The following is a 12,187-nucleotide window of genomic DNA, read 5'->3' on the forward strand; positions in this document are numbered from 1 at the left end:
TGTCCTATCCCTTCAACGAACAACACATTGATGACCAAAAGCCTCTTGCCTGCAGGCCTTGCCTTCTCACCTGATTTCACCCACATCAACAAGTTTTTCTTGTAGCAAGTCTTGAGAATAGATAGGAGACCAGGCCTCCATATATCAGTAATCACTGGATTCCATACTTCCCTTACTTCTAAAAACCAAGTCCAACTTGAGTCAAGAAACAAAGAGCAGCTCTTCCTCTTCCTTTCCTGAAAAATTCAATCTAATGGTTTTAGAGCCATTAGTTGTGGCAGAGGAAGACAGGTATCTACAAGTTGAGGTGGGGGGAGCAGAAGAGTCTGGGGTGAGGGTGGGGGGTATCAGAGCCCAAGCAGAGTAAGGAAGGCAACTATACAGAGGCAGGAAGGTGTGATGTAGCATGTCAGAGCCCATGTGGGGTGTGGAGGGCATGGCAAGGGGTCAGGAGATGGTGGCAAGTCTGATGCAGGGAGTCATGGGCAGGGTAAAAGAGGCAGTCAAGAGAGGGAAAGAGCAATGGCAACAATGGGAGACTGGTTACATACAGAGGGATTGATCAAAGAAGGATGTGTATTAAGGGTAATGAGAACCAGGTTTCTCATGGCTAGAGGATGTAATTCAAGTAGGGAAAGAGGAAAATATCCAAGGTGTCAAATTGAAATTGAAGGAAACAGTGTGAACTCATGGTATCAGACATATATAACACATAAGAATAAAGCTAAATGTAAATATGAGTATGAATATATAAATATACACACACATATATTTTTTAGCTCTGTCTCCTGAAGGGCCAGGGAGCAGCAACACTCCAGCAGCAATGAGCACACCTAGCACCCAGTTGCCTTCTAAACAACATTCTGGAAGAACCAGAGCTCTTTGGAGAAATGGTTGATTCTGTGGCAGGGAAAGTACAAGATGAGTCTGGAACATCTTGTTTTAGGGCCAAAAAGCTAGGAAATGCTCAAAGAATGAAGGCAACTCATCAAAAGGATGCAGAGGCCAGCTTGAAGGGACTCCTACTGGCAAATAAATAATGATATTAATAGATACTGCATTGAATTAAAAAGGAAACCATGAGTCTATAAAGCACAAATTAATTAACTAATGAAAGTTTGATGAGGGATATTCACATAGTTTCAAACTATCTCCTCACAGAATGCTTATTAATCATAAAAGGAAGTATACAATGAAGAAACCGGGCAGACATCACCTTAATCAAGTGATCAAAATGAACATTATCAATAGTGGGATAAATGAAAACAGTGCACCACATGATAGGATGCAATGAGAAGAAAGCATCATTTCTGTGATATTCCTGTCAAAGATGCATAGTCTAAGTCTAATCATGAGAAAATATTCAACAAACCCTAATTGAAGGGCAGTCTACACAATAACTAGCCTGTAATCTTCAAAAGTATCAACGTTATGAATGTAAAGGAACTTTTACTGAGCAAAGTCTAAAGGAGGTTAAAGGGACTTGGTAACTAAATGCAATGTACATTCTGAACTGGATCAGTTTGCTACAAAAGAACACTACTGGGACAACTGGCAAACTGGAATGGGGTTTGACAATTAGAATGAGGTAAGGTACCAATATTAATTTCCTGGTTTTGCTGGTTGTATTGTGGTTAGGTAAGAAAATGTCCTTGCATGGAGGAAATACACTCAAAGCATTCAGGGTGATGGGGCATTAGGTCAGCATTAACGGTCAAGCAGTTTCACAAAAACTTCTTTGTACTCTAACTCCAACTTTTATGTAAATTTGGCCTATTTGAGACTTTTTAAAAATGATTTTAATCTATATGCTGCAATGTGGTTTAAAAGAGGGAGAGAGAACAGACGGTATGTGAGGGTGCAATCTCTCCACATTGCCCATGGAAGGTAGGCTATATGCTCTCCTTCAGCAGGGAGGCCAGCAAAAGCCAGCCCTTAATGCATCAAGTCTCCATGATAAGAGCTCCCACTCAATGGCCCCTCACTGGGCACTCCTGCCACCATTAGAGCCTTCTTAGGAAACACCCCTGCACACCCTGCAGAGGCATCCCATCTGTCTTGCACCCTCTGGCATCTTAGGGATTCCCCTTTCCTATTGCTGTGTTTATACTTCAGTCACAAGTTTGTAGAGTATAAGCTTGTAACTTGTATCATCAATTGGGACTTTGAGTATCTAGTCAAGGGGCAGAACTCAAAAGATCAGTTTATGATTCTATGTATTTGATACCATCTTTCATCAGAGACCAAGATTTAAACACATTTATTCTCAGACATCCTTTTTCTTCTCCTAGCAATAAAAGTAGTAAGTAGCCTATGGCAAGGAGGAAAATAAATGATTCCCTCCTCAAAATGAAAGGACCAGCCCCTCAATGGGGACAGGACAGTGGTAAACAGGGACTGCCATGGGGCCAGCCTGATTTGGAGAAACAGGTCTGCGCCACAGCCCCTGGAGGATGGTCTCTGTGCAGAGTATTTACACAACAGACACCAACGGCTCCTCTGCAGCCATTACTGTCGGTCAGGTAAATAACGCATGTGCCAAAACACACATTTAATGAGGGAAATAATATGCCTTTATAAAAAGCCTCAATCTGTATTTACCTGAGAGACCAGAGAAGCACCAAATCACCAGATTAGTGGAACCACAGAGGAGTCATTCTGGTGTCTTGGGTAAATAGACATTTTATAGCCTTCCATTACTGAGGGGGGAAGAGAGAGCAGAGGGAGGGGGCCCATTCTTTAACATCCACATACACAGGCCACAGGAACCTGGGGGATAGGAAAGTAGAGAAGGCTATCATGAAATATGTGGTCTACTCCCACCCCATCTCCCCAGCTGCAAACACAGTTGATCTTTGAACAACACAGGAGATAGGGGCACCAATTCCCCCTGCCCCCACGCAGTGGAAAATCTGCCTACAACTTTTGAATCTCCAAAAACTACGAAGAGTAGTTGACCAGAAGCCTTACCAATAACATAAACAGTTGACTAATGCATATTTTATATATGTAACCTATATGGTATTCATACAATAAAGATAAAGATGTTAAGAAAACTGTAAGGAAGAGAAAATATATTTAAATATATTTACAGTACTGTACTGTATTTATGGGGGAAAAAAATCTACCGTTAAGTGGATCTGTGCAGTTCAAACCCGTGTTGTTCAAGGGTCACCTGTATTTGGAATCTCTGAGGAGGGTATACATAGGCTTATACCATCTCTGGATTCAATCCATTCCATCGAAAACCAGACTGGGAGGCAGGAGTACATTCCAGAGAAACTCTAAGGCACTAGAGGCAGACTCTGAGTCCAGCTGACTACAAGCACCTGAGACAGCTGCAGCTTCCCCAGTTCCTAGTCCTAGGGTAAGTCCCTGTCCCAAACTGACCTTTAGTATCACAAGTGCTCAGGCACCTGAGTCACAGAGGCATCAACAGAGAACACGGTAATACCTGTCTGGAACCTGCTCAGTCACAGGCTCTGTATTAGGCAGATAAAAATAGCCCGGGAAAAATATAAATAAACTGCTTGCCTTCAAAAGTCATAATCTTCAATCTAATGAATGCATCTTTGCTGCCAGAGCACTTTCTGTGAAAATCACAGATTGTCCAAGGTGAAAGAAAACCTAATGGGAGACACAGTACAGCCACCTAGGGAAAATGAGCTCCAGGAAGAGAAAAGGGCTGCCCAAGACTCACATAGGAAGCAAAAACATAACCCAAGGCTCCCAACTCCCATACCAGGGTTTCAGACCAATGCCCCAACACAAGGAACAGGCCTCACCGCCCAACCCCCAAGCTTCTCTGCAGTCTCACAGTGGAGACCAAGGGCCTGAGGGCTTGGTCTAGTCTGCTGAAAGCTACAGGTTGAGGCAGAACAAAGCTTGACATGCCTTAGAACCTCTACACCACTTTTGATGGCACCAAAGTGGAATGGAAGCAAGAACTGTAAAGCTAGGTCCTCACCTCAACAAAACACTCTCCTCCTCTCTACAACCTGTCACTCCCTCAGCCTGTAGCTACAGCTGCTTCTGCTCCAAAGCAGGGCTGGGGAGACCATTCCCAACCTCAGAAGAAGCTGCTAACCCCAAATTAACAGGAGAGCTATAGTAACTATAGTCCTGGAGACCTTCAGGAACACCAAATTCTGATGGCAACGTCACAGGCCACAGGAGGCTTACTCTCCTCTTCAATTAGCTATCTCAGCAGCTCAAGGCAGCTCATAAAAAGAAGTGACTGATTTGCCTGTTGTTTGCTAACTTACCAGCCACACCCAGTAGTTTGGGCCAACTCCTTCAGGGGGCCAAAGCTGGGAAACATTTCTTTGCAAAGTCCTACAAGTCAGTTGTGACATCCATCGCACATGAGAAGGGCAAAGGTTTGTTTCCTAAAACACCATAAATAGGACAGAAATGGAGGAAGGGCATAATATGTACTCGTATCCCTTTAAGTACCTCCCACACTTGTAGACAGCATCTGACACCAGAAGAGAGGTACTAAGAACCTCCCATATCCTGTTTGGAAACAGGGGTAGAGAAACAAGGAGTCACACAGCCTGGTTGTTTAAACACTGAAATTAGACAAGTCTAGGTTGAAATCCTGACTCTACTACATATTCTTTTTTTTTTTTTCTTTTCTTTTCTTTTTTTTTAAAGTAGGCTCCACACCTAACATGGGGCTCAAACTCATGACTCCAAGATCAAGAGTTGCATGCCCTACCAATTAAGCCAACCAGGCACCTCTCTACCATACATTCTTAATAACAATAACTATAATAATGAATAATGATACCTATCTGTTTGGGGTTCAGTTCAACCACACAATGTATATAAAGCACTTGGTGTGTTGAAAGTATGCAATAGAAGGGAGCTAATATTGTTAAGGCATGAGAAAGAGGAAAGGAAAACAGGATTTTCTGAAAAATCTATTATAAGCCAGGCACTGTATTAGTCATCTACATATTTCATGTCATTCAGCCCTCCCAACTCTCAGGCAAAGTGGGGAACAGTATTCCCATTTTACATACAAGAAAACTAAGCCTCAGAGGCACTCAGTTCTTCAGGGCCCTATTCTCCTCTCCCATGTTTGAGGGCACACATTCCCTACTTGATTGAGTCCCAGATCATCCAAAGGGCTAAAAATGCATATCAACTTCAGTTTTTCCTTTGAGTTAAGGTGTGGCTTTAACTAAAAGTAACTCAACCATAAGCAATGATAAGTCTGTCCAAAATCACCCAAATTTGTTATCATAATACATTTATTACATTTTAACAAGAAAAACAAATTGCAGCCTTGGGTACAAAAAACAGAAACAGGAAGTGGTGCCTTGGACTAAAACAACTGTAACACAAGAAACTCAAAGCCTCTTCTCAAACACAATTCCAGAGGAGGAGCAGAGGAACTGGCAGGGGCAGGGTGACAACCAGAACTTGCTCAGGTCCCCAGATGTGATGTTTCCTTTTACAAATATGTGCCTTGGCAAATGCTACTTTCCCTCCTTTGGAATGTTACTTCCATTTTCACCAGGCAAATTATTGCTCCTTCTTCAAAATGCAGCCCAAAACTCCCTTTTAGTAGCTTTCTCTGACTCTCCATCAGAAAGCTAACTGTTTAAATGTGATCCAGTAACACATTCTACTCCTATTTCATAACTTTTGTTTCACTATATTGTAAAATTTTAGTTAATCTATTTCTCCTACTATAATTTTCAGAGTTAGGTGAGAAGGATGTAAGATAGCAGGTATAGGTATGTGTATGTGTGCATGTGTGTGTAAAAAAGCATAATTTCTTTGACTTGTTTCTTGTCAGACCCTTTAATGCATTTTAAAATTTCAAGTAGCATTAAAGAAAAGCATAAGATTTTTTTTTTCCACCTTAATAGTGCAGGAGTTTAAAAACTCTAAGAAATGGGGCGCCTGGGTGGCTCAGTCGGGTAAGTGTCTGACTTTGGCTCAGGTCATGATCTCACACTTGGTGAGTTTGAGCCCTGCATCCGGCTCTGAGCTGACAGCTGCTTGCTGACAGAGCCTGCTTCGGATTCTGTGACTCCCTCTCTCTCTGCTCCTCCCCTGCTTGTGTGCACACACATGTGCACGTGCGCTCTCTCTCTCAAAAATAAATAAACTTTAAAAAAAAAATCTAAGAAACACAGAGATAGACACAGATCCTTAAGGGCAAGGACCACATTTTTTTACTCATTTTTGTATTCCCAGCACCCAGCACAGGACCAGGCACAAAGTTAGTGTGAATCAATGTTTGTTGAATGAATATGCCCAAATTTTTCAAGTGCTCTGGAATCAGAACATGTTAGAACAGAGCACACCCTAAGCCCCAAGCAAAGCTTCTTTTTTCTCTTTCTCCTTCTTCCTAGCCCACCCTATTCTGTCCTCCCCAGTTAAAGACAGAGAGAGACACTACATTGCCTTGGTGCTGGAATACTATTAAAAGGATTAATTTAGGGACCGGTGTTTGGACTGTCACATCCAATCACTACCCACAGATCTACAGCTTCCCAAATCAAGCTCATGCAAAGAGGAATCAATTGCAAGGACACAGAGGGTCTGAACAGGCATACTAATGGCCTCCTGAGGTGCCAGCGGCCAGCTCTGACACTCCCATAAATTATCTGCCTTTTGATTTTACCTGTAGCTGTGGGGCACAAGGCACAATTTTGAACATATCAAAGCAATCTCTTGTAACCCAAGGCTCCCCCAAGAATGTCCCCAAAGAGGGAGGGGCTAAAAACAATGACCCAAAGGGAATCTGCTTTCCTGGTCCAAGCAGTCATCAATTAAAACCCAACAGGACCAAGTGGATAAAGTGGGACCCAAATCATTTCTAGCACATCTGGACAAAGCATGCATCAGTCTGCAGTTCTGCAATGACTACATATCTCTCACTTGAAGGAAGAGAAATCACAGCAATAAACTAACACAATTTCATCTGGAGGCAAATCTGCACTAGCTCTGACAGTACCTTATAGCATGACCTTGGGCAACACACTTAACCTTCATGGGCCTCAGTTTCCTCACAAGGGTAGCAGAGACAATAATACTGACCACCTGATTCATTCCTAGAGTGATAGTGAAAAGTAATAAAAAACATTCAAGAGGCACTTTATGAAGATGTAGGGCCACAAGGGTGGAAACACTAATAAATGACCCTAACCAAATGGGAGAAATGACTGGTCACACTTTGGTGAATTTCTTTCAGGTAGCTGCTCACTCAATTCACTTCACTGATGGTACTGGGGCTAAGGTCTACCCTGAAGAAAGTTCTGATTTTCTGGACTCCTGATGTCTGAAAATTTTCCATTACGAAGAGTGGCCCCTTGCATTAGTTATAACTTCCTCCTGTCTACTGGCTGCCACCACCAGTGGTTATGTTTCTATCATATGGCCTTAATGACAACTCTGAGGCCCCCAAACATACTAAGCCAAAGGCCAACTCACCCTATTGTGGGCTGCTTTTTAAAAAAATTATTGTGTCAAATACTATTAGTGACAAAAGTTATTAAAACACTGTGCTAAGAACCTTACATACATTAGCTCATTAAATCCTTTAATAAACCCTATTAAGTCCCATTATCTGCATTTTACAGATAGGAAAGTAAAGCTCAGAGAGATAAGTCATTTGCCCAAGGTCACCTAAACACCATAATATAGGCTTTCAGAAACCTACAGACTTCCTTCCAGCAATGCAAGTAGGCTTACAGAAGGAGAAAGACAATTCATTGGGCACTCAACAGATACTTTATTTGCCTCCTGTGCCTGGCATATACCATCATATCTGAACCAGGAGACAGTCCCCAAAACAAAAAAAGGTCATCAGTCTGCCACCAGCAAGGAAAGGAAAGATTGAGTATGACATATAACAAAATGTGGACAATTCCCTAGGAAGCTTAGGAAAATGGGTCCTTCTTTGTATAGTTCAAAAAGTTTAAAGCAACTGACATTAAGCTATGAGCCCTAAGACCAACATCCCTACCAGGGTTCCATTTATTCCCTACTTCTTGGATTAGAAAAGACTTCCCCAAACCTTTTCACTCATTCTACACCTACTTCCCCTTCCTACATCTTTTCTAGTCTGTAAAATAGGAGCTGGTATCACCAACTCCTTTGGTAGACATGCTTTAAGCTCTAGTCAATGGCCAGGAAATTAATAAAGAGAACCAGTATATACATTATGCAAAAATTCAGTTATACCCAATTTTTAAGTGTCAAAATACTGCCTCAAAGGGGTAAATATAAAATGCTGTCCACGTAACTATCACAGGCTCCCTACTGGTCTCTGCCTTCAGTATCATCCCCTTCAGTCCATTGTTAACGCTGAAATCAGAGCAAATGTTCTAAAACACAAATCTATTTATCAGTACACAGCTTAAAACTTTTTAATGGCTTCTTACTGCTCTTATGATAGTCTGATCCAGGTGTTGGCAAACTGTGTTCCATGGGCCAAATCCAGCTGCCACCTGCTTTTATCAAGTTTTACTGGAACATAGCCATGCTCATTCATTTCCATACTATGCTTTCATGCCGTAACAGCAGAGTCGAATGGAACTGAATAGTTGTGACAGAGACCCATGAAACCTAAATAGTTACTATCTGGTCCTTTACAGAAAAAGGACCTAGTCTCTTCCTGACTAGTCTAACTTTTTCTCCATCCATCACCTAATCCTAAAAGCTTAAAAGGCCTTGGCCTCTGCTTACCTTTCCTGCTTCATTTCTCATCATATTCTCCAACTTCTTGCCCACTGGGTACGCTACGTTTTAATCACACTGAAAATCAGTTTCTCAAACCCAACAAAACTCTGACCTTCACACTTGGTCCCTCATGTCTTCATCTAATTCTAGATGAGGGGGTTCTTTCCTCTGAGAAGGCTTCCCTGAGCCTACAGGTCTGGGTTGAGGACCTGAGTACTCCAAAAGCACCCAAACTTACCCTACCATAGCACTCCCAGAGTGTATCATAACTGCTTCTTTACTATCTTTCCCTCCCCAGAATTTGTAAGCCCTGTGGCATCAGAGACAGCAGCTGTCTTGTTTACTACAATTCCAGGACCTAGCAAAGCACCTGGCCCTTCATTATTGAACAAACAGCTTCTGATATCCTGGATATCAATCATCAGAGTCTGCCTTTTTAGTCAGTCCTGATCCTTATAAAATGGATAAACTGGGATTAACCATTCACCCAACAATGACTCTCAATCCAAATCAAACCAAGATCCCAAAGGCCTTGGTCAAATGCATTATCAAAGCCAAATGAATGTGTTCCTCCCTATTATCTTAAGCTGTGTATTTCTCAGGATGAAAGACTGTTCTGGCTGTATTCAACCTTCCTGAACCTAAAGTAGGCACTCATGCAATGCCCACAAAGAAATCATGACAGAACTTGAGTCTGGATAGCCCACCTCCAACTATCACCACTTTATAGACTTTTGGTACATTTCAGTAGTCTTTGAGCACATGGCATCTTATCAAAAAAAGCTACAGAAAAAAACAGTCTGCACCAACCACCATCCCCTCACCCTCCAAACCCAAATACTCATAAGAAAGAAGTCAAGCCAAACTTGACCATGCAACAGGATTCTCACCTCTCCTTACTTCGAAGATGCCAAGACTGCCAGCTGGGGATGCTGAAGGTTCTGTGAGAGCTGGAAAGCCCCAATGCTGTGGATAAATACACATCTCTGCAACAAGTCTATTTCAGTATAAAGGATCAAATCCCCAGGGGATGCTGCTGTTTGAAACAATTTAAGGGTCCAAATCTCAAGCCCCTAAACTCAAAACTACTTTGGGATAAGTTATCTATATGGAAGAACAATGCCTGAACAGAGCTTTTGGAAGCTATATATATAGTACCATATATTTTCGGAATGATGAATTTCACGTTCTCTGGTAGCATACTTCTCTTCATAAGGAGGTTATCTCCTAGAAACACTAAACATTTGTAATATCTGAGCTTGGACTGAGAAAGATGGCCATGAAGTGGTGTCTCTCAGGATAACACCAGAATCCTAGTCTACTCGAGGATGGGTAACTGGTAAGGCTGATAATATTCAGAACTCAGGAACTGAGGCCAGGATTGGAGGAGGGGCTGTTTGCCACAAACCCACAGGTCTTACTGCAAATGGCCAAATAGACTATTAAATACTTACAGGATACCTCCAGGTCTACCTCAAGTCCTAAGAAATTCAAAGTGTAACCAAACCCTAAGTCAAATCATTAACGGACACCTATCATACTCATCACCTAATTTAGATCTTTCAGAAGATTAGAAGCTGCAGAGGTGCTCCTGTAAGTGGGCAATGCCCTTTGCACAAAGAAACACTTAGGTTTGGAACCAATCTATTCCTGTCTACCACTCTACACATTTAAGACTTTAGTCTACTCAAATCCCTTAGGAAAGACCACTCACCAACCTAACCGACCACAAAGAATACACTTTTCAAAATGAAAGAGAATAAAGGCACTTTTATTTGGAAATTTCAAGTTGGAAGGAGAGCTCTCAGCCAAGCTCTAGGACCTAGCTAACCGATTATTTACAGGATCTTTGGGCAGGAATTGTTAACGAGCTTTTAATTTGGAGTGCTTAAGTTGCCAAAGTGCTCTGAGCTCCAGTGAAGCACCACAGAATCCATAAAGGAAACCTTATCAATCACTTCCCGGCAGCTCCCTTCCCCCACACCCCACCTCTCTGAGGAAAGGCAGCCAAGTGGGTTTCTAACCAAGATCACAGACACACACATTAGTGGAGTCACACTCCAAGTCCCTGTTTATAAATTGGCTTTTAAATGGTAGGGGATTCAGGTATAATATACTTAAGCTCCAGGCACGAACCCACTAAAACAAGGCATGCCATGTATGATAAAGTCAGAATAAAGCAGAATTTGATGAAGCCAATTTCTGGTAGAAACGCTACAATCAAGAATCAATTCAGCCAATCACACCTACTATAGTTCAAATAGCGTATAGTTTTTAACCAATGGGATTCGTGTTTTTTTGCCCCTCAGCTCACAGAATGATAAAATGTCTGATAAGAGCTAATACCATAGAGGTGGCCAGAGACCTAGAGCAGAGACAATGATGGGCATTATCAATTTGCAAAATCCAACCCTAAGGGCAGAATCCAAACCCCCCATAAGGGGCCACATTCAGCATCTTCCAAGTCAACTAGGAGCAGTTACATTTTGCAAGAACCCGCAGTCAAGCCCTAATCCAAGTTCATGCTTTTTTGTTTTAAGAAAACACCTGTTGCTGGAACATTTGCAGGAAAAGCAAACAGAAAGCTAGCTAGGTTAGGCCCCTTACTCACTCCTACCATCGCTACTACCACTGCTACAGATTTACAAATAGGTAAAATGCTAACACCGTGTGTGTGCTGGAGAGGGAAGAATGGGTTATTCTATCTACCACCTCTTTACTGAGTTATGTCCTCTGTGGTCAAACCTCTTGCTCTTCCCTAGTAGCCCTAAGTAAGAAGTTAGCACCCTTAATCACCTCACCCAGTCGGTCTTGCAAAGCCCTGCCCCGCTCCCTCTCAGCCCGAACGTTATTCAGATCATGCATCCAGGGTGAGCACGTGGGCTAGCACCCCAGGTTGCACATAGTGTGCGCGCCGCGACCCTCACCCCGCATGCATTAACCAGGGCCCAATCTGGGGGGCCTCTCCCCATCACCCACCCCAGGGTGTTGCCCCCAACTCGGACCCATCCAAGTCCAGGGGAGAGTAAGGGGAGGGGCAGGGGGCCAGGAGACCAGCCCTCCTTCCCAGGGCCGCCCCCGCCCCCCGTCAGCGGCGGGAGAGGCTGTCGCCATGGCAACGCCCCCTCCTCGGGGCCAGCGCGGCAGGCTCCCTCCAGGTGCAGGCCCCGACGTCTCCCTCGGCCTCAGCAGGCGCTCGGGGCAGTTTACGGCGGCGGGCGCGGCCCGCGCCGACTGCGGCGCCAGCCAGGCAGAGGCAAGGCCAGCTCCGCCCGCTCCCCACCGCCCGTTCCCGGCCGCCTCAACAGCGGCAGCCAGCACCACGAGTCCACAACACACCGACTCACCTCCGCGCACTCTGACCCCGGCCGACGCGACTGACGGGCGGGCGCGGTGGCCAACCACTGAGCCCGCCGCTTGCTTCTCCGACCAATGGGCTGCAGGGGGGCGGGGCTTCTTCTCCCCAAATGCTTGCTCTCCCGCC

The 12,187-nt window shown here is 43.7% G+C and overlaps 1 protein-coding gene across 9 annotated transcripts in view; it reads right to left on the reverse strand.

Annotated features, from left to right (window-relative positions):
• The window catches only part of ERI3 (ERI1 exoribonuclease family member 3), a 128,387-nt gene extending 116,288 nt beyond the window's left edge, over positions 1-12,099 (reverse strand). For 5 of the 9 annotated variants that reach the window (XM_040469979.1, XM_040469978.1, XM_040469981.1 and 2 more), the window contains exons 1-2: positions 11,683-12,044; positions 9,594-9,669 (exon numbers count right to left, since the gene is read on the reverse strand). In XM_040469979.1, coding sequence (XP_040325913.1) covers positions 9,594-9,669; positions 11,683-11,817 — 211 coding nt within the window. In that variant the 5' untranslated portion in view covers positions 11,818-12,044. The other 4 variants (XM_040469983.1, XM_040469985.1, XM_040469984.1 and 1 more) reach the window with 4 other exon arrangements.
• Between the last annotated feature and the right edge of the window lie 88 nt (positions 12,100-12,187).

The sequence above is a fragment of the Herpailurus yagouaroundi genome, unplaced genomic scaffold (genome assembly GCF_014898765.1).
Source record: "Herpailurus yagouaroundi ecotype Mexico unplaced genomic scaffold, PumYag 77, whole genome shotgun sequence".
NCBI classification, from domain to species: domain Eukaryota; kingdom Metazoa; phylum Chordata; class Mammalia; order Carnivora; family Felidae; genus Herpailurus; species Herpailurus yagouaroundi.